This window comes from Leuciscus leuciscus (assembly GCF_965113295.1).
Source record: "Leuciscus leuciscus genome assembly, chromosome: 22".
NCBI lineage: Eukaryota > Metazoa > Chordata > Actinopteri > Cypriniformes > Leuciscidae > Leuciscus > Leuciscus leuciscus.
Window position 1 is genome coordinate 21678194 of NC_138746.1, and position 23118 is coordinate 21701311.

Below are 23118 nucleotides of genomic sequence, written 5' to 3' on the forward strand. Positions count from 1 at the left end.
AAAAGGTTAATGGGATTTAGTCATCATCAAATAGTTTAGCAGAATGTTGCTCTTATCTGTGCAATGAAAGGTGAACAGGGGCTGTCATACTGCAGAAATAACAAAAAGCTTCATAAACATCATAATTTTGTGTGTGTGTGTCTTACCTCAAGCGTTTGAAGGGCAGCAGCTGTGTGTAGGAGTGTGTTCTGGAAGGCCTTTGTGTGTTTGTTTATCCTCTCTCAGGTTTTGTGGAGCTGACGCTTTCAGATCAGGTGCATCTGTTGGAATGCTGCTGGCTGGATATTCTGATGTTGGGATTGATGTGGAGATCTGTGGATCATCCCGGGAAACTCATCTTCTCACCCGACCTCAAACTGAACAGGTAAAACCTCCTACTGACATAGGAAAACAGCTCCTTCCACAGCACAAATGACACTGCCATCTGTGTAAATGTCACAACACTTTCTTAAAACCAAGAATGCATTCTGAGAGGATAATTTGGGAGTATTTACACTGCATAGAGTCTCCTACAACAGGTTTACATGCATCAAATGTCAATGTTTCATTTCCTCATAGTATACATTTTCACATCACCACATTTTCAATGATTCTGAAACGACTCGTCAGATAAATCAATCACTCTAAATCCTTCCTTTCCGTGAGCTACTCTGCTCTGATTGGCCAGACAGCTCAGTCTGTTGTGATTGGTCTACCGCGTGTCGAAAACAAAAACGCCCATTGCCATAAGTACATCAGCTCTGCGTGTCCTGAGGCTTCCTACACCGTAAACTAAACACAGTAATGAACAATGACATAGATTTTTACCATATCAGTCCGATGATGAAACTTTGGAAGAACTATTTATTCAACCGGAACCTCCATCGCAAGGACGACTTAAGCAGGACGTTTCTCAGTGATGCGCTACTTAGTTTGAGGTACATTATGAGATGTTGCAACTGTAATTCCTCACCATCAGCATTAACAAGTGCATGTCCATCATCTAACCGATTATTTTACTTGTAGTAATTTATTTACAGAGTATTTTTCTAATATATTGCGGTGAACACATGGAAACTGTATCAATAACAGTGCATGTATGCAATGTATACATTAGCCGAATGACTGATGTAACATAAACGTTGGTAAAACAAATCTTGCTCCATGCTTAATTTTTCCTCAAATTTGTGAGAACGACAGACAATCTGCATTAATAGACAGTTTTAGGTAAAAGTGGCCCACAGCTGATTAGCAGAAGTATTTCAGTAAGACAGTAATAATGTGAGTTAACCAGTTAGCAGGAGACCTACACAATATAAAACTCAAAACTAATTATTTTGAACACCATCTTTCAAGAGCAAGTGGTTTGCGAAATCATGCATTGAACTCTGAGATTTGAGAAGCAGTCACAAATAAAATAAAGGGACCACAGCAAAAGTTTAGGATTATACTGCTGTGAAATCGTGGTAAAGATTAATTTTAACCTCTGATTCTTCACATGCTTGTCCTTGGGCTGTGAAAAACTGGCTTTACCTTCACATTGTAGAGCACAGCATCTTCTCGATGTGAGGTTGAAGTTTTCCCTAGTGTCTTCGCAGGCAATATGTTAATTAGGGCTGTGCCGGTAAATTTGACAACCGCACCACCGCGGTTGTAAAGCGCCACCGCGGTGGCTGAGTAGTACCGGCGGTAGTTCGCCTAAAAAAAATTTTTGTATATGAATGCTGTTTAACATTAATATTATGACACACAAAGCTTTGTTTACAAAATAAATAATAGGTTAGCAATTAAATGTAATATCGCAGCCATGGAAAAGTTTAAATTCATGACGAATGAGAGAGTTGTAGCCTACGTGAGCCCATAAACATAAGCTTTGTCGGCTTTGAATTCTGGTTTGCGATCTGGTCACCCGATTATTAGCGAATTAAAAAATATGCCATTAGTTATTCTTATAGAAAGCTTGAATTATATACTTTTAAACAAAACAATTCAAAACGAAAATAAACCGACTAGCATATGCTTGTGTATTCCGTATGAAGTGTGCATTTCTCTCTAGGCGCGTTCACTGCAAAGAGTGAGCATCGTCAACTTCATCTTTGCAGCCCGACACTGACACACACACAAAAAAACACTTTATTAATAAACAATTCAAATGTCTCCTTGCTATCTTTGACACGTTCATAATCATTACTTTTGCCAGTTCTTTGTGACAGCTGTTATGTGCGTTATTGGCAGCGTCACCCTCCGGTTACGCATCACCACTGCATCAGCACCAGAACATGGAGATTTTATTTTAGAGAATGATCGCACAACAGACATTAGAACATTAGATATTCTATAATTAAATCAACTAATCGAATATTCAAAAATCGTGACTCATCCCTGCATGGAATGAATCTCTTTTTTCTTTTCCCATATCTTCACTCGCGTCTCACCCAAAGACGCGTTATAAACGTTTCTTCCTTTGTTCGCTTTTAGGTCGATTATTTTCGTATTCTTTACTGTGTTAAAGTAGAAAAAACGCTGTAGGACAGATAGCCTACATTTTTACTTATAAGTCAAATTCTTTTTAACACAGTTTGTGCTTGTTAGACATGATAATTGGTAAGAAGCGTCAAGTTCATTTTGTAAAGCGCGTTTCACAACCGCGGGTGATTTTAGTTTGGCTTTCTCTGGCAGCGCGCAAACAGCCTAAATGCCTTGCCCTTGTAGAAGATAAAATTCGCTCTTCATACCTTTTACAAGTAGAAAACATGATGGTCTCGAAAAGATCGATGGTCTCTTTCCTGCTTGTGTCCCACATCCCTCTCAATGCGCAGAGCGGTAGGCTATATCACGCGCCTTTGTGTGGAAATATTAACCGAAATTTTTTCTTAATTTTTTTTTTTTTTTAAATAGATTCAACTTTATTATATTATGTAAGTTACCAGTATTTACTGATATTTATTTCAATGCTTTACAGGCTTTAGTTTGTTGTTTCTTTGTTTTTGTTTAATTTATTTATTTCAAAACACCCCCCACCCAACAACCGCAACACCGCCGGTATTTGGGTCCATTACTACCGCGGTGGTAAAAAACTGCCACCGTCACAGCCCTAATGTTAATGTTTTGTCTTGACGTCACGGCTTATGACTCATTTGAAAAAGGCGTTTCTTGTAGTTGGTCACCAGGTTTGCACACATCTCAGGAGGGATTTTGGTCCACTCCTCTTTACAGATACTCTCTAAATCCTTAAGGTTTCTTGGCTGTCGCTTGGCAACTCAAAGTTTCAGCTCCCTCCACAGATTTTATATAGATTGAGGGCTAGGCCACTCCAAGACCTTAATGTGCTTCTTCTTGAGCCACTCCTTTGTTGCCTTGGAGGTATGTTTTTGTCATTGTCATGCTGGAAGACCCTTCCACAACCCATCTTCAGTGTTCTGGCTGAAGGAAGGAGGTTCTCGTCCAAGATTTGACAGTACATGGCCCCGTTCGTTGGCCCCTCAAGACAGTGAAGTTGACCTGTACCCCTAACAGAGAAACAGCCCAAAAGCATAATGTTTCCTCCTCCGTGCTTGACTGTAGGGATGGTGTTCTTGGGGTCATAGTCAACATTTCTTTTCCTCCAAACACGACAAATTGAGTTGATGCCAAAGAGCTTGATTTTGGTCTCATCTGACCACAGCACTTTTTCCCAAGCCTTCTCTGAATCATTAGACGTTCATTGGCAAACTTCAAACGGGCCTGTACATGTGCCTGCTTGAGCAGGGGGACCTTGCGGGCACTGCAGGATTTCAGTCCATTATGGCGTAGTGTGTTACCAATGGTTTGCTTGTTGACAGTGGTCCCAACTGTCTTGATCATTAACAAGCTCCTTCCTTGTAGTTCTGGGCCTTTCTTATGATCATCCTTACCTCATGAGGCGAGATCTTGGATGGAGCTACAAACCGAGGGCGATTGATTTTTCATTTGGTATTTATTCTATTTCCAAATAATCACACCAACAAGTCTCCTCCTCTCCAAGCTTCTTGATGATGGTCTTGTAGCCCATTCCAGCCTTGTGCAGGTCTACAATCTGGTCCCTGACGTTTGACAGCTCTTTGGTATTGCCCGTGGTGGAGAGGTTGGAATGGAAGATACAGATTCTGTGGACAGGTGTCCACTGACATTAGGAGTACTTTCTTGAAGGAACTAATCTGTGTTCCACATGGGCACAATCTGTGGGAGGCAGAATTTTTGCTGGTTGGTAGGGGATCAAATACTTAATCAATTTACAACCTTTATAAAATGTGGTGTTCTGGATTTTTTGGTTGATATTCTGTATGATACCATTCATTTCTTTGTAAGTGGGCGTACTTTCAAAAACAGCAGGGGATGTAATCAAAATGATTCAACCCCCATGGCAAATCAGGTTTATTGGCAAAATTTACTTTCAGCTGTTTGCAATGAACAAATCAAACAAAATTAATTGAAATGGTCAACACAACAAATGTTTCAAGTGGTTTCCCCAAATTCAACTGAAAATGCAACTTTTAATGAATTTAACGATACTACGAGACTGTGACTAAAGCTCGTTTATCGAGTGGATCCTCAAACGGTCGACAAAACCTCATACAGTAGCTACAGGAGCGGAGAAGAGCGTCTTAGTCTGGTATTTGCCGTCTAGTCATAGCCAATACAGCCTGTGCATAACACTTGGTCTTTTATAACACAAGCTTTTTGCCAAAAACTGTATATTAAACGACTGTAAAAACTGAGCGCCTACATAGCTTTAATAATCTTTGTAACCTGTAAGTTGCTAAAGTGGGAGAAATCGTCTCATATCTTGCTTGATGGTAACATTTGAAAACACTGGTGTTTAGTGGATTTATTCATCAACCTTCAGATAATCTGCTATTGCGTGTGTCCAGTGCACACAGTGTTTGTGTGCGCACGCTGTGTGTGACGTGCATGAATGTTGTTGTTGAAGTTCATTGATTAAGAAAACTGAATGCAAAAAGATTTCACCCTCTTTGTTTTCACTGCAAAATTTCTTTATCTCAAGTAATTTAGTTTCTCAAGTAAATGTATCTTTATTTAAGAATGTTGTACTGGAAAACAAGACAAAAATAATGAGGAAGAAAATAATTTTTTGCAATGTTTACCTGGTTTGCATGCATGTGTGTGCATGTTTATTCATTTGTGTCTCTGTGGAATTGAATATTCCTCTTCCTTGGTGATTATCTCTAGGGTCTTAACAAACCTTGGTGTGTTCTCATAACACGAGCTTAGTTTGTACTATTCATTTCTCACACACATTTGAGTGTGTGTATGAGAAAGTATGTGAGACAACGTGTTCTTCCTTTGTCTTTCACCTGACACTCTAAGGTTGTCTATTCATTCAGTATAAGCTGATGGATGTTAAAGTGCCCCTATTATGCTTTTTCGAATATTACCTTTTATGCTAACTTTTATCCTAAACGGCTACTATTAGCTGTTTATGAATGTAAAATGTCTGCAAAGTTTTAAAGGGGATGTCTAAATGCTATTTCATGCATTCTGACTTATTTACACTGTCTCATGCTAAACATGGCCAAAGTTTCAAAAAACAAGTTGGACTTATGACAGTATTTCCGAAAGTAAAGAATCAATTCTTGCAAAATGCCAGCATACGGTCTCCATTTGCTGCTCGCGAACAACGTTTATTTTGACCCGCCCTCAAACACTGTAGCTGAGTTTGGCTCGTGTTGTCGACATGTTAAGAAGATGCTGTTTTCAGTGCTGCGAATCCACTTTGCATACATTTCCAAAGGATGAGGACTCTTGCTGGAATTGACAGAGAAAAAAAACGATACAATCATTACGCTGTAATGGGTGTTTTGTTTCTGACACACACTGTAAGCGGGTTGACCAATCACAACAGACTGGGCCATCTAACCAATCAAAGCAGAGGAGACTCGTGGAAAGGAAGGGTTTAGAGGGAATGAATTTTCGAATGAACCATTTTCAGACACTTGAAATGAGGTGATGTGCAATGTATCATGGGAAAATTAGTGACCATCAGTTTGACCTTGGATGCTTGTAAACCTATTCTAGGACACCTCCAAAATAAAATAGAGAAAAATAATAGGGGCACTCTAACTAGTTTTAGTATCTTAGCCATCTTTTTCTATTTATTTATTTTTTTGTTACTCAGTTACTTTTTTGTTACACTTACTGTATAACTGTGAAAAAGTAAAAAAATTATAATAGATATGTATGTATGTGTGTTTATATGCATGTATGCAACCCTCTACACACACCATAGAATTGCCATTGTCTAGTAATTTTTTTTTGGTTACTTGCCAGACTGATATACTAATAATATATATATATATATATATATATATATATATATATATATATATATATATATATATATATATATATATATATATCTCAGTCTGGCAAGTAACCAAAAAAATTTACTAGCCAGTAATGTATCTCGCACACATTGTTTTTGTATATAGGCCTATATATTTATTTTTTATTTTATTATTTTATATTCCACCAAATTAGCTTATCTTTGTAAAATGGCACAGCTTTTTAAATATTTTTTTGTGAACATAGCAAATGTACACAGTCAAGCATTATTTAATGATAGAACTTTAGTAATTAGAGCTAAAACTTGATAATCATGCATGAATCCATGTCATTTTAACTGAATTTAGGACTTGTGGTGGTGCTTAAGATATTGTTAGTCATTCAGTGTTTCTGTAAAAAATACATAATAGTAATTCATAATAGTATTAGTAATTATTATTAAAAGATAATAATGCTCCTACTAATAATGAAAATATACAACACATGAGCTGCTGGGTTCATGAATGTTTATCACGTTGTCAGCGTTTGCTCGAACTGATTTGCTGAAATTAAAACAGGGATGAGTGCCATCCAATGAGATTGCCGTTTGCACATAAGCTCCGTCCACTACCAGAGAAGCCGGCATATGTTCTGCTTGTTCTTAAAAGCTGAATAATATTAGATGAATATTGTATTTTCCTGTCAAAATAACGTTTACATGTAGCGCGTCAGTCTTGCGTGGTATGTAAGACTGACTCTCTCTCTCTCTCTCTCTCTCTGCGTGTGTTAGAGAAACGCGACGGCGAGGGTGCGCCTTCACACAGGGCTCCAGACTAACTTTTTTTTACTAGGAGCGCTGTAGCCCCTGACTGAAAATTTTAGGAGCGCAAGCAGAAAATTTAGGGGCACACCTTAAATCAGCTTGCAATGCAATTATTCAAATTTTCCACAAAATAACTGTAATACTGACAAAGGACTTAACGTACAGATATTACAATGTGCAGTTTTATTTTAAGTTCACAGGGCTCCAGGCTAACATCTGAGGGCAGCAGCACCAGAGCCACTGAGTTCTACAAAAAAATATCTTGTAGCACTGGGGCTGACAATAAAGCACTAAGCTTAATTTAGGGTATAGATGAAATTACCTTTAATTATAATTCATAATGTCTTAATATTAATTTAAAAGCAAAACAAGGGGAAAAAAAATATATTAGGGAGTGAAAATAGCCAATAAGCATCCTACTGTTTTCAATGGTAATTTATTTATTTTTAAATAAGTGTTTAAAGGAACACTTCGACCTTTTGGGACTTTAGCTTATTCACCGTATCCCCCAGAGTTAGATAAGTCCATACATACCTTTTTCATCTCCGTGCGTGCTTTAAGTCTGTTTGACGCACCCACCGCTAGCCTAGCTTAGCACAAAGACTGGATGTAAATGGCTACAGCTAGCATACTAATCCCAATAAGTGACAAAATAACGCCAACATTTTCCTATTTACATGTTGTGATTTGTATAGACACAGTGTGTACAAATAACAAGGTCATATGAGACAGACATTTTTTAAACGTTTAAATACTGGGAACTATTTTCTCAGAAGGCGAAGCACTGCTACTTGGGCGGAGTGATTAGTGCAGCACCCGAGAAGCGCGGTTCCGTCAACAAAACCAGCGTGACTAACTAGCTAGTAGCGAACGTGATTCGTGACTATGGCTGACTTTGAGGAATTGTCAGAGGATTTTTATCATGATTTTTATTTGGTATCAAACCAAGACCCAGAACCATATCGTTCTGAGCCAGAATACACAGACGAGGAGTTACAAACTTTAGAAGCTGATAGACAAGATAAACAGACTGAGGTCGAGGGGAGAGTCAGAACGGGAGTAGCCTACTATTTCACAAACACGGTCACTGTTTCTCAAAAATGAAAACTGCCCATCCCCCCTTCCAATTCATTAGCAAGTTGAAGGCTACAGTCCTGAAAGTTACCTTTAGCGCTGCTTATTTGTTACTGGGGCGATAGAGCGCGTTTGTGACAACACAATACTAACATTACAGGGGATACATGGAGCCCGGGAACAACTGTAATAGTAGTGAGCACCCTATACATGTAATAGTGTCACTAAGGTTACATTACATCTAGCTAATGGCACTGTAACAGTAGGCTAACGTTAGTCATCTAAAAACATAACGGAACACTTACCGCAGCCGCAGGTGATCCACTATGTCCTGTCTTTACTATCGATGGGATGGCCGTATCCTTCAGCACACGTTTCATGGTCCGTGTGGCAAATTCCATTTTTTTCAAAATAGTCGTCCTCAGTGAAATGTTCTGAGCAAACGCGATAGTCCTTGATGATGTTTACAGGTGTGTTTGGATCTATATCCAGAGCAAGTAGCCGATTCATCAGGTCAGCGTTTTTGGTTGGAATTCTATGAAACATCATGGTATTACCTGGTCTCCCCTGTTTATTGTCGCAGCTCTTTACAATACAGCGAACACCCATGATTGTAAACTTTGCATTTACTATCTAGTAATTGCTGACTCTATTACTCCAACTCTGAGCGAACTCTCTGCTCCTCACCACGGCTCTTCTCGGGTGCTGCACTAATCACTCCGCTCAAGTAGCAGTGCTTCGCCTTCTGAGAAAATAGTTCCCAGTATTTAAACGTTTAAAAAAATGTCTGTCTCATATGACCTTGTTATTTGTACACACTGTGTCTATACAAATCACAACATGTAAATAGGAAAATGTTGGCGTTATTTTGTCACTTATTGGGATTAGTATGCTAGCTGTAGCCATTTACATCCAGTCTTTGTGGTAAGCTAGGCTAGCGGTGGGTGCGTCAAACAGACTTAAAGCACGCACGGAGATGAAAAAGGTATGTATGGTCTTATCTAACTCTGAGCGAACTCTCTGCTCCTCACCACGGCTCTTCTCGGGTGCTGCACTAATCACTCCGCTCAAGTAGCAGTGCTTCGCCTTCTGAGAAAATAGTTCCCAGTATTTAAACGTTTAAAAAAATGTCTGTCTCATATGACCTTGTTATTTGTACACACTGTGACTATACAAATCACAACATGTAAATAGGAAAATGTTGGCGTTATTTTGTCACTTATTGGGATTAGTATGCTAGCTGTAGCCATTTACATCCAGTCTTTGTGGTAAGCTAGGCTAGCGGTGGGTGCGTCAAACAGACTTAAAGCACGCACGGAGATGAAAAAGGTATGTATGGTCTTATCTAACTCTGGGCGATACGGTGAATAAGCTAAAGTCCCCAAAAGTAGAAGTGTTCCTTTAAATAAGAGTTTCCCTACATCTTAATTTTTTTTAGTTTTAGGACAATCTTTGAAGGATGAACAAAAAATGTGTTGGTCATCACATTAAAAATTAAATTTATATATATGATAGTTTTGAAGTGCTTTTCTTCGTTTGACTTTTTCTGTCACATTATGGTTACAGTTACTACATTAAATCCATTGTGAATGTTGCTGATTTGTGGACTGAAAGCCTTCTATAAGTGTTTCTCCTGGTTTCCACGTCAGCGCTGTTTGATCTGATATCTATGGTTTATAACAGAGAACTCTGCGCCGAATCGGAATGTTTCTCACTGGATCTCGCAGCGACGATATTATTAATTCTGAGGCGAATTCAATGGATTTCTTCCCTGGATCTCCTAGTTACAGTGTTGCTTGATCGAGATCGGCCCGCGACTGGCAAGTTCGGGGCGCTGCGCTGTCCATTATTGGTCCGTGAAGCATAAATGAGTACCGGTGTTGTGCCGAATTTCGACCCCCGCCAAATTATTACCCCCCTAGTATTGGTAGGTTTAGGATTAGCTGTGGGGGAGGGGTTAGGATTAGGGGTGGGGTTAGGATTAGGCAATCAGGTACTGACTTCAACGAGGGGGGTAATAATTTGGCAGGGGGTCGAAATTCGGCACAACACCTGCAGGAAAAATGGTGGCAAAATGCGACCAGCTGGTCGCAGTCTGGAGCCCTGCATTTTTTGGAGGCTCTCAAAAGTTTAAAATGGACTTGACATATTCGGGATAGTTTGGGATTGTGCACAGCGGCACCCTTTTCCTGTGGCTCCAGAGTGATTAGTCACATCAGGTGATTGGCCTTTTCTCCTTGATCTCAGTTTCAGACTCTCTTTCTCTCTACTTTCAGGGGTGAATGGAATTGTGTTGAAGGCATCATGGAGATCTTTGACATGCTTCTGGCCACCACCTCCAGATTCAGAGAACTGAAGCTACAGCGGGAGGAATACGTCTGTCTCAAAGCCATGATCCTTCTCAACTCCAGTATGACACTTCTCTGATTGTGTGTGTGCGTGCGTTATTTAATGAGAGGAAAATGCTATAAAATAAAATGCTACATATCTTGTTTTTTCTCTACATAATTTTAGGGCTATATAGTTAACTATAGTTAGCATGTTGTTCAATAACAGAAGCTTTTGATTTACATGTCTGGTCTCTGGTCACCTGCCAAGGCGACCACCTGCTAAGTTTAACCCTATAAAGCCTATTTTATTCTTTTTATTTTTTTATTTAACCTTTGTTTAACCAGGTAAAATAAGTTGAGAACAAGTTCTCATTTACAACTGCGACCTGGCCAAGACAAAGCAAAACAGTGCAGCGACAACAACAACACAGAGATACACATAGAAATAAATAAACATACAATCAATAAACCAATAAACCAATCCATATACAAAAAGCAAAATATAGTACAAAATACAATATATATAAAAAAAAATAGCCTACTCCTATTTGATACATGAATTGCTAAGGCCTCTAATTATCCAAATCATCCAAACATTGCTGAAAAACACAATCTTCTACATGCCTTTTGTCTTACAGGCATTTTAGTATAATTATAAAAAAGTCCACCTTCAGTTTTTTGTATAAACCTTGTAGATACACCAACCCTCTACAATGCGATACCTTTTTTGTAGATTTTGCCTTGAAATCTTTACTGATTTTACGAAGTTACCGTAAATATAACTTTTATATTGTTAGTAATTTTTCAATAGGAATATTTATTGGACTGAAGCAACTTGGGTCTACTTGATTATCCATGCATATATATATATTTTTTATGTTAAATCATGTTAAAATGTATGCATCAACTAAGTTGGAACATGATTGCATTGAATTATATGTTTAGCCCCCACAATTAAAACTATAGAGCTTTGATCATGAAACTAATTTAAATATCATCTTATCAAGGCATATTTTGGAGATATAGGGTGATTACTTGCATACAATGCATATAAATATCAATTATCTAAATCTCATTGATTTACATTATAAGCTATCAGAATTTCTTCTCTACTTTTCAGCTTTATAACTACTGCAACAAATTGCATATTTTTGCTCAGTTTGGGCCTCTGTATAAAATTGAGGTTTTCACTATATCATAATATATGAGCCACATTGTAAAAAAATATATATTTTCATGATTTATCACCAGCTTAGATAATTTATGTGGTTCAGATAACATAATATTTTGAGTTCCTGTTGATTAAACCAGTCTCCTCAATTTTAAGTTCATTGAAATTGAGTTAATACAATGAACTTAAAATTAAGGCATCCAGGCTATTAAGTTAAACGAACAATAATTTTTTAGTGTACAAAAGGCTGATGTATCAAATATATAATTAAGAACATAAAACTCATTATGTATATATTTTGTCTAAAGGTAAAATCAACTGTTCCATAAAAAAAGAAAACGATTATTCTGAATATTATCACAAAAAGTACTATTCTCTTTACCTGCATCAGATCTCATCCTGTTTTGTGCTAATTAACAGATAACTGTTCAAGCTTGTCACAGACTCCTGAAGGTGTGGAGAGTCGTGGGAAGGTTCTGAGGCTGCTGGACTCTGTGACTGACGCTCTGGTTTGGAGCATCTCCAGAACGGGCCTGTCGTCTCAGCAGCAGTCCATCCGGCTCGCCCATCTGCTGATGCTGCTCTCACATATTCGACACCTCAGGTACCGCTGCAGACTGTCGTAATCTCACAGATACCTCCCTCTCATCGGTCACTTTGCTCTTCTTGATCATGCAGATAGTGATCGACTGTTCTCTTCTCTTGCCGTCCATATAGCAACAAAGGAATCGAGCATCTGTCGAGCATGAAGAGAAAAAACGTGGTGTTGCTGTACGATCTTCTGCTGGAGATGCTGGACGCCAACACGTCCCAGAGCAGCCGGATGCTCTCTATGACACACACAGAAACCTCTCTCCGGCTGGACACACAACAGACCCCAGAGATCCTCCACACATCCAGACCGCAGCCTGCACCGAGAGAGAGCGACCAGGAGACCCGGCACAGTCCACAGTGAGTGGATACAGGCACGTGTTGAATTATGTCGTTTTTGGTAATACAGAAATCATAATTTGTGAAGAGTCCATCCACAAAACATCAGTGCTTAATTTGCCTAAAACCGTAGTACTTTATTAAAAGGATGATTCTTTACAGCTCGAATTACACATTTTTATAGATTAAGTTCATGTAACTGCTTAAATACTGTATATACTCCCATTCAAAAGTGTTAGAAAGATAAATTAGAAAGAAATTAATACTTTCATTCAGCAAGGATGCATTAAATTGATCAAAAGTCAGTCACAATTTAACATATATAAATGTTATATTTAACATATATATATATATATATATATATATTATTATTTATATATATATATATATTTTTTTTTAAATGCTGTTTACTTGAATTTTTCTGAAAAAGAATGAATCATGGTTTCCACACATATTAAGCAACACAGCTGTTTTCAACACTGATAATAATAAGAAATCCTGGTCACACTTTAGATTAGGGTTCAAATCTCACTATTAACTACGACTTTGTATCCAATAAACTCCTACTGCTTATTATTAGTTAGTAAGGTAGTTGTTTAGGTATTGGGTAAACCGCCAATATCCTAGTAATATGCATGCTAATAAGCAACTAATTAATAGTGAGAATTGGACCTTAGTGTTACCGAAATGTTTCTTGAGCAACAACGGAAGGATCATGTGACACTGAAGACTGGAGTAATGATGCTGAAAATTCAGCTTTACCATCACAGTAATATATCTTAGGAATAAATGCAACCTAAACATTAAAAAAAACTAATCTTAAAGACCCCAAACTTCCACTTCCAAGGACACAATTTTTTTGCTTGCTTTACAAATGTAAATAGTGTATCTTGTGCTAAACCTCTAACAAGGTAACACAGATTTTGTGTCTGTCTCTCTAGCGCTGAGGAGACATTGCACTTTAGGACATTGGACATGGACACAGACTGACAATCTATCTTCTGTATGGTAATTGAATTCGGACCATCCATACTTTTCAAGCCGCTTGTATGGTGTAGGGGATTCAAACCACACCTGGGAATAAGAAAACCAAACAGGGCTTTCATATGGCATTTAAGTCCTACTTCAACACAATAGTTCGAACTATATTGTTTCCTTTTATGCCATAATGTGAACCTGAAGAGAAATGAATCTCATCCAAACCAATCTCAATCTTGTTCAAGAAATCACGGATGGAATCTTTTTAAGGCTGTATCCGGTTCCGTATAATGTGAAATGTGTTATTTCTGTGCCACTAATAGCAGAATAACAAGAAAACTTGATTGAAACACTCCCCCTTTCTACCATTGCTCCGCAACCAGGTAGCCCCACCCCAAACTCATGCCATTGGTTGAGCCAGTGTAATGTCTCCTCCTGAGCCATTCAAACAGACTCCAGAAATTACACACTGCACATTTACATATTTTGTTTGTCATCCAAGATCTCTGAGAACCTCTGACTCAACATGACTGTTTCAAGACTGGCCAAACTAAAGGAAATGGTACGCACACTTCTAATAGTTTATGCATTTTGTACTCTGTGTCTGTATAAGTGGTTATTTGCTGTCCTGTGGTGCTTTTCGTGGTTTATAAAGTACTTGTCATTGACAGTAAATGTGACACTTATAAAAAACGTTTGCAGCTGTACTCTTAAAGCCCGGATTACACGCACGATCAGGTGTATCATTCTGGAAAAATGGCTTTGTAATGTGTAATTTCCTGGTGCTACAAGTGTTAGTAATGGTGCATCCTGGAAAAAATGCCTTGTGTAATCACAACCTGCACCTACATTTTCCTAAAAAGGCAGTTGTTAAAGCTGGAGTGTATCATTTCTGCACGTGTCACCAAGTAGTATTGCAAAAAGTAATTTTCTAACAGTTTTTTCCCAACACTCCCTCATCTGCCAATGGTTGGACAAAGTTACTGTACTGAACAGGTAGAGATGCTCAAACAGAGTTTTAACTCTTTCCCCACCTTTGATGGAATTTTCCGGGGACGTTGTTATGCATCTTCTGAAAAAGTAGAGTATCTGATGATAAGAAACATTCATATATTGCATGGTCAGATATTCAAACAACAAAATATTCTGGGGGCCATGAAATTTGTGAAAATTGCTGGCAGGGAAAGAGTTAATAGCTCCACTGTGTTTACAGTTTTTGGGACGTTAACTTACAAACCGCTTATAGTTTTCTAGTTAAACTGAGGTAGCAGAAGGTATTTTAACATCAAAATTACACACTTCAGCTTTAAACAGGATGAAATATACGTGATAACACAATACTAGGTTTCTAAAGATAGCAAAACTAAATTCATTTTTATTTCCAAAACTGTATACAGCTGCAAAATAAATGTGGGAATTAAGTGAAGATTAACGCATATTTGTACTTGTTTATTTGTAGTAAAATTGACTTCAAACTCAAAGCACCAAAATCACATCTAACTTTATATTCTCTTCAAACAGTGTTTGACACCGGCAGTGCAAGGTTTGCTGCAAAATAAATTCATAATAAAGTAAATGTTTCTCTGTGACAGTCTGTTTCTTTCATAGTCTATTTCAGTTGACCCATAATGTAATCCACTGTAACAAATCAATTAAAAACATCAATAAAAAATAATAATATGAAGTCTCTGAGACTTTGGCAGTTAGTACGAGCAAAAGATTGACTAATGGCCTTTTCACCATATTATTACCATCACAACTGACATTCAACTATGTGGGTGAATAAGCATAAAAGCCCCATGCAATCATGTGGATACATGAAATGTGTTTCTATGGGACATTTTAGCAAAACAAAAAACTAAGACCATCTGGACACCAGAGTCTCCTGCCTGAGAAATTCTACTTATGAACATAATCAGATGTAATTTAAATCTCCAATGAGAATTTACCAATTATAATTTCAGCAGTTTTGCATTATTCAGACATGCACAATTGAAAACAACACAAGCCACCAAACGTTAGACTCAATAAATTAAAAGACTACATTTGCACACACCCTGATGTCTCTGTCTCTTCTCCATGGCTTTAACCAAAGAAATGGCAGTTAAAACAGCTACAAATAAAATATATTCATCATTTCAAGTCATTTCACATTGACTCCAAAAAACAAGACAGTATGAACAACTGATATTCAAGTCCCATCACTCACACATATACACAGGGATTCTAGTTAAAAAATACAGGCCATCTATGGGTGAACTATAGGTTCAATTATCTGTCATTTACATTTAAAAAATAAATACATTTGTGTGAAGGAGCGTTTCAATGTGTGCTGCTACATGCTATACAGTTTGAAAACATTTAGAGTGCACCTTCAATGAGGGACCCTTGCCGTCAAAGTGTTCTCCAAGAAGACAGGTTTCGGATTGCTTCAGAAAAATCCCTCTCCTTCAGCAACAGATTTGGGAACTAGAATTGATTGAACATTGAAACCCAAACTCCAGAGCTACAGGTTCTGCAACAGGAGAGTTAACCCGGGAAGCGTGGACAACATCCCAAATGTGTTCATGCTCATGTGGGCGGGGGTCCGTTGGTGTAGAGGAGCATGGGGTAAAAGGATCGGGCAAAGTTGTTGGAGAGAGTGCAGCTGTAGTCGTCCTCCGAGAGAGGCACCAGACACGCCACAACCAGCAGCAGCAGGAAGAGGATGTGGAGGGGGAAAGCTGCTCGCAGGACACGGTACAGGAACGGCCTCGCCGGGGACCGATCAGCCTTATCGGCCCTAAACAATGGACAGTTAAACATTTTTACACCAGATGTCTGGGGTTAGCAATAGATTTTTTTTAAATAAAAGATTGAGTGAAAGACTTTTACACTGTTACAAATTTAGCAAGAATTTACATTTATTTATTTCTAATAAATGTTGTTCTTTTGAACTTTCTATTCATCAAGAATCCTGAAAAATAAATTCATCACGGTGCCCACAAAAATATTACGCAGCAAAAATAAATGTTTCTTGAGCAGCAACTCAGCATATTAGAATGATTTCTGAAGGATCATGTGACACTGAAGACTGGAGTAATGATGCTGAAAATTCAGCTTTGTTATCAGAAGAATAAATTATATATATATATATATATATATATATATATATATATATATATATATATATATATATATATAGGAAACAGTTATTTTAAATCGTAATTATAATTGTAATCATTTAAAAATATTACTGTAATTTTGTTTAAATAAATGCAGCTTTGGTGAGAGAAGTCATAAGAGACGTGTATACATTGGGGTCCCTACATTCTTTGATAAATAGTTTAAAAAAAAACATTTACGAAATTGAAATCTTTTGTAACATTATAAATGTCTTTACTGTCACTTGTGATTGATATAACATGTCCGTTTAATAAAAGTGTTTATTTCTATAAAATGTTTTTAAAACTCTTACTGACCATAAACTTTTGAAGGGTATTGTATATAAATTGTAACCTAAAATGTAGATGCTGCTTTAAGAACATTCTTAACTGTCATGTTATTTGTCACATACGACTTTAAAACGTGAGTTATAACTTTATGGGTTTTGAGTGTCAACATAAAGAGTACATGTTGGGGGGAGGGGCTTTTCCTATAATTTCCTATAAGTTATGGAACTCTTTCCCTGCATCTATTAGGAATGCTGCTTTTGTGGATTGTTTTAAGAAACTCCTAAGACATCTTTTTAGTTAAGCTTTTAATGTATAATTTATTACAGTGTATTTTTTGATATTATGTATTTTTGTCCATATTTGATTTATTTTGTTCTGTACATGTTGTAGCGCTTTGAGTTTGAGAAAGTTATTACAAATAAAATGTATTATTATGTTGAGAGGTGAAAGTGAGAAGAACTAGGGAGTGTGAAGAGAGCACTAGAAGTTCAGCAAGGTCACAAACGCAGATGCACAGAAGCACTATCAGTGTGTACCTAACACTCGCTGGAGATCCCTGTGTAACATCCTGAACCTCTGCCACTTCCTAGAGAGAAGAAAAATGAGTCAGTGTTTGTTACCACCAGGTCTCATAAAATCAGACTTTTCAGAGATTTACTGCCAGTGTTAAAACCAAAGTTAGAAGGCGAAATAGATTCTCATGACCTAAGGCTGCAATCAGGGGCGCAACTACCCAGTGTCAGAGGGGTATGCAGCAACAGTTTTGGCGCTACTCACTACTCAGCGCTCAGGCCCCCCTGAATCTAGACTTTGTAAATAGCATAAATTTATTACACCAGAAACTAAATCAGAGCCTTGTACTTTCCAGTCTGAATATTGGGGATATTTTGGGGATATTTAATTTAATTTTATCAATCAATAAATTCCTCTTGAAACAAACTTTGTTGTATTATTTAAATTTAATACTGTGAAGCTGCTTTGATACAATCTGTATTGTGAAAAGCGCTATACAAATAAACTTGACTTGACTTGACTTGACTTGAACAGGGTGTGAGGGGAAAAGTTTAATGGAGAGAGTGTTTCTGTACCTGGTGTTGTGTTGACGCTGTCCTGCCCACATCTGGACCCGACAAGTCCTGCAACAGAACAGCGGAGATCAAAACATCAGTGTGTGTGTGAGACTGAAACAGAGCCTGCAGAGAAAGCTGTGTGTGAAACATACCAGTCTGCTCTGCAGTGTGTGCAGGTCGTGAGCGATCTGTCTGATCAGCAGCCGTAACTTGTTGCTGATGACGTGAACCTTCTCTTTGGCCTCCAGGGTGTCTTCTCGCTGGTCCTGTAGTAGGATCTGTGAGGAGATCTCCTGCAGGGAGTTCACGTCCCTCTCACGAGACTGTAAGTCCTGCTGAACAGCCTGTGCACAGACAACAACTTATAATAGTTCTTGCTATCATATTAAGATATGAATCAAGAAATTTAGTCCCACAATTAATCATGTTTTCATCTTTTTGTGGGGACATTTTCAGATATTTTACAAGAATAGCAGAATCTGCCTGCAAACACACACACACTACTCTACCTTGAGTGTGTCTTGATGCTCTTGCAGGATGTTGAGGTCTGTGTTTGTGTCATGGATGTTGACCATGTAGCGCTGGCTTTCTGCTTTAGCTAACCACAGCAGCAGAGAGTGAAGAGTCTCATGAAACTCCTGGGGAAAAAACAGAGCAGAATATGAAGATGAGTGTGTGTTTCTCACAGGTCTTCATTACATGAAGTGTTTGTGTGTGCTCAGTTTAGACCACTATACCAGGGGCATTTACAGGAAGTTACAGGAAGAAATGGCTCACAATTTTTAAATAAGTCCTGAGAATAACAGTACAGTAAATCAGGGTTATTGTCATAAACTAAAACTATTAAAAAACATTTCTGTTCATTTTAAATAAAGCTAAAATAAAATAAAACAAACAAAACAAAAAATATAAATGTTGCCTTGGCAATAAACTGAAAATAATAAAACTTCAATAAAAACTACAATAACACTGGTGTAAATCTGACTGAAATCTCAAAACTGACTGAAAAGTTGTTTTCTTTTTTAAAGAAATGATAGTTCAAGAGAGGTTATGATCTTGAAATGACTCTGTCCCCAGTACGCTGTGGTTTCGAGAACAACCCGTGTTTAGCATTTCTGCAACCTTTAAAAAACATAAAAAAAAAAACTAAAGTTGTGGTTTTGTATCCAGAGATAAATCTCACTACACAGAATGTAACAAGTGCAAATGTGTGAAAGTGCACAGAAACGTACGTACCAAATGCATGTTGTGTTGCAGTTGCAAAACAAACAAAACATTCAAGGTACATTGCTGTATTGTCTCAACTCTGTCTGTCAAACCACGTGTCAGCGAGACTTTGGTTTTCCTCACCTGACACTCCATGAGTGCTTGATGCAGTCGGTGCTCCCAGCCGTCCAGGGCCGCACAGGCCTGGGCCCATTTCTGATTGGCTAACTGCAGATTCTCACGCAGTTCTAGTAGTTCAGTGCTGTCTCCATGCTGGAAGCCCCGCCCACTGAGATTGACACCAATCATCACCGATTTGTAGCCGTTAAAAGTCCTCTGCATGTCCTAATAAAAAAGAAAAAAAGAAATTGACTTTTTATTGCATATTCCTTATTAACATACACTTCCTTTTAAAAGTTTAGGGTCTGTAATTGTTTTTTATGGTTTTGAAAGAAATCTCTCCTGAATTTAAAAATAAAAATAAAAACAGTAATATTGTGATTACAATTACAAATATTACAAAATATAATTTAGTCCTGTGATGGCAAAGCAAAATTTTCAAATAAAATATAATAAATTATAATATATATATATATATATATATTTATTTTTTATTTTTTATATAATACATTTTCTTAATTAAAAACTGACTCCAAACTTTAAAACGGTAGTGTATATAATGAAAATTATTTCCTCTAAATTATATTACTACAAGTTTTTTAAGCAATAGGCCACTCAATAAAATCCACTAATCATTTTAAGCAGGTTTAAAGGAATAGTTCACTTAAAAATGAAAATTCTGTCATCATTTACTCACCCTCAAGTTGTTCCAAACATGTATGAATTTCATACTTTTGCTGAACACAAATGAATTGAATGAGTTGATGGACCCCAGTATTGTTTTCCTATTATGTACGTGTCAATGGGGTCCATCAACTGTCTGGTTTCCGACATCCTTCAAAATATCTTCCTTTGTGTTAAATGATGAGTAATGAGTAAATGATGACAGATGAACTATTCCTTTAAGACAGGTCTACTTGCAATGCACAGCTTCAAGTGGCTTATAGGTTTATTAACTTTCAGTTTTTGCATTCGATTCTATCACTCTCTAAATGTCTCTCTCAGTACCTTTAGTTTGTGGATATTGCTCTCCATGTCTCTGATGGTGATTTTTGGCTCTAGAGTTTGAAGTTTCTCTAGCTCAGGCATCACAGCGTTCAGCCATGCCATGACATCGCTGAGGTCAGAGTTCAGTCTGTGCCACTGCTGAAGATCCTGTGGCACGCTGCACGACTGCACCTGCAGGAGCTCCCATCGCTCGATCACACCTGAAGCCACAGATCAGAGGGCAAAGGTCAAATATATTTCAATGAACATACCTGTAAAAATGTGTGTACATAATACAAACAGCAGTACCCGTCTTATCTGCTGCAGAGAAGACCGTCAGTCCCTGATCCTCCAGTTGTTCTTCCTCGTTCAGAATCAGCTTCACTCGCTTTATACTGTCTATACTGCCAGCACACTCAGACATGAGTTTATCCTGGAGAGAGTGAGGAAATACAAAAAAAAAAACGTGTTTATATATATGTGTAAGCCAATGATAATGTGTGTGTAGCCCAATTGGATAAGTATGTGTGGGTCCTCACATAGGCCTGTGGGTGGTACTGTGTGCTGGTGATCTCTCTGTTCACTCGTGTCCTGTCTGGTGTATCAGGAGAGTGCCACGTCTCCACCACTGATCTTCCTCCTGAGAGAGACAGAGAGAGATATTTGAACTCCTAAAATCACTCGAAACAAGCATGCAGGAAGTCAACACAGTTACAGAGCATGCTGCTGAAAACATAAATCAAAAAAGATGCAATGGACCCTTTTCACAGACTGGGATTATGAGTTTCCACAGTTATTAACATTGTAAATTGAGCAAAGGTTTTTCATATTTTCATAAAAAAAATCTAAAGTACATTTACAACACTATACTTAGTTTTTTCTTGCCCTGGTATAGAAAACTGGTTAACGCCGCTGAGTGAGTGATTCAGCGGTTGACGGCAGATTTGTTTTCTTTCTCTCTTCTGACCAACAATCAATCTCTTAATATTTTTTTTTTCCCTCTTTTGGAAAGTCATTGAAACACTATCGTGGATTTCTACTAAAGCAAATGAAAAATGTTGTACCATAGGTTTCTGCTCACCACTATAGAAGTCTACCCAACTATAATAACTATTTTACCATCCACAGTTTCAAATTTAACTTATGCATGAAATTGGAATATTGCATCAAACATTTGTGAATAAAGCACCGTTTCCATCCCAAGTTTTCAAGAGAACAAAATCGCCACTTTCTGGGAAATTGTCACAAAATATCTGTAATAAAAATGGAAGTTATAGCAATGAGGGAAGCCACTGTGAAATTGGTAGCAATCTGTGAAAAGTACTGCAACACATGCTGAAGAAGCTGCTTGAGTGAGGAAGCAGTGAGCAGCAGGCCGCGAGCACAAAGCATAACGTCTATTATTTGTAAGACAAATGAAGGAAGCATGTAGGATGCAGTTGGGTTCATGCAGATATTGTAATGTATGCTAAAACACATATGTAATGTGCAGTGAGAGTGCTGACAGCATGCAGCAGGCTGATGCCTACCGGACACAGCTTTCAGAGCTTTAGATGTAGCTTTAACAAATGACTGAGAGCTCTCAGTGACCTCTACATCTGCAACAGAAGAGCGGCAGACAGACGGATCTAGAGACACTGTAACAGACAGAATTATCTGAGTCTAATAGAGCAGAGAAATACACTCTAAAAGAGTGTTACATAGAAGACAGCAGGATATAGATATAACAGAGCGGGATACACTGATAGAGCATTGTATTATTGGGGATATTTTGGGGATATTTAATTTAATTTTATCAATCAATAAATTCCTCTTGAAACAAACTTTGTTGTATTATTTTAATTTAATACTGTGAAGCTGCTTTGATGCAATCTGTATTGTGAAAAGCGCTATACAAATAAACTTGACTTGACTTGACTTGACTATTACAGAGATCTAGATACACTAACAATTAATTAAATGGCTCATTCTATATAATTAGGGGTACAGAACACTAATTATGTGCTACACTTCTGGTAACATATTTAAGTTTTTGTTTTTTTATCTGTTCTTCAATATTTATAGTGATTGTTAAAAAATGAATTTTAAGAATTATATTTTGCAGGTATGTTCAGGTATATCTTTTTTTTTTAAAGAGATGTTTTGTTAACTATTGCACAAATTATTAGCTCATCCACACACACACACACACACACACACACACACACACACACACACACAGTCTTTTCTGACACGTAGGTTAAATTAGGATAAAACCTATGGCAAACAATTCATTATCATCAGTGTACAGTCACACAGTACACTATCAGTCCTTCCAGAAAAATGCGGAGTTTTTTTGTGATTGTTGCGGGCAAAAATCCTTGATTATGCGGCACATTTTCTTAAAAAATGCGATGGAATATGCGGGATATTTATGCAATTTTATGCGATGAAATGATTGCAAAAATTGTGGGAACTTGCAAAAACTGCGGTTTGATGAAAAAGAGGAAAAAAAGTGATTCCAACAACACTGTTCTCACTAGGCTACTACCTTAATGTAAAGAGTCATTTCTTATTACTTCCTATGATATAATACATCACAGAAAGTGCTGGGAATATTTAAGTTCTCATCTTGTTTTATTTCAGACCTTAATAAACACATGGCTCAAACTTACAAAACATTGAAGAGTCAAACAAGTTCTGTAGCTTTACAAAAGGAATATGCTACAACTTCTGT

General features: G+C 37.5%; 2 protein-coding genes across 6 annotated transcripts in view; one reads left to right on the forward strand and one right to left on the reverse strand.

Annotated features, from left to right (window-relative positions):
• Positions 1-23118, forward strand: part of esr2b (estrogen receptor 2b) — a 65715-nt gene that overhangs the window by 24337 nt on the left and 18260 nt on the right. Inside the window, exons 6-10 of one of the 4 annotated variants that reach the window (XM_082154479.1) lie at positions 226-364; positions 10453-10586; positions 12098-12281; positions 12395-12628; positions 13549-15174. In XM_082154479.1, the coding sequence (XP_082010605.1) occupies positions 226-364; positions 10453-10586; positions 12098-12281; positions 12395-12628; positions 13549-13597 (740 nt within the window). In that variant the 3' untranslated portion in view covers positions 13598-15174. Of the gene's footprint in view, positions 1-225; positions 365-10452; positions 10587-12097; positions 12282-12394; positions 12643-13548; positions 15175-23118 lie in introns of those variants that run through there. The other 3 variants (XM_082154480.1, XM_082154478.1, XM_082154481.1) reach the window with 3 other exon arrangements.
• Positions 15071-23118, reverse strand: part of syne2b (spectrin repeat containing, nuclear envelope 2b) — a 109311-nt gene continuing 101263 nt past the window's right edge. For both annotated transcript variants that reach the window (XM_082154399.1, XM_082154398.1), the window contains 10 exons: positions 21932-22000; positions 20942-21042; positions 20712-20835; positions 20424-20623; positions 19440-19640; positions 18599-18727; positions 18242-18433; positions 18108-18155; positions 17556-17605; positions 15071-16367 (listed from right to left, as the gene is read on the reverse strand). In XM_082154399.1, the coding sequence (XP_082010525.1) occupies positions 16157-16367; positions 17556-17605; positions 18108-18155; positions 18242-18433; positions 18599-18727; positions 19440-19640; positions 20424-20623; positions 20712-20835; positions 20942-21042; positions 21932-22000 (1325 nt within the window). In that variant the 3' untranslated portion in view covers positions 15071-16156. The remainder of the gene's footprint in view (positions 16368-17555; positions 17606-18107; positions 18156-18241; positions 18434-18598; positions 18728-19439; positions 19641-20423; positions 20624-20711; positions 20836-20941; positions 21043-21931; positions 22001-23118) is intronic.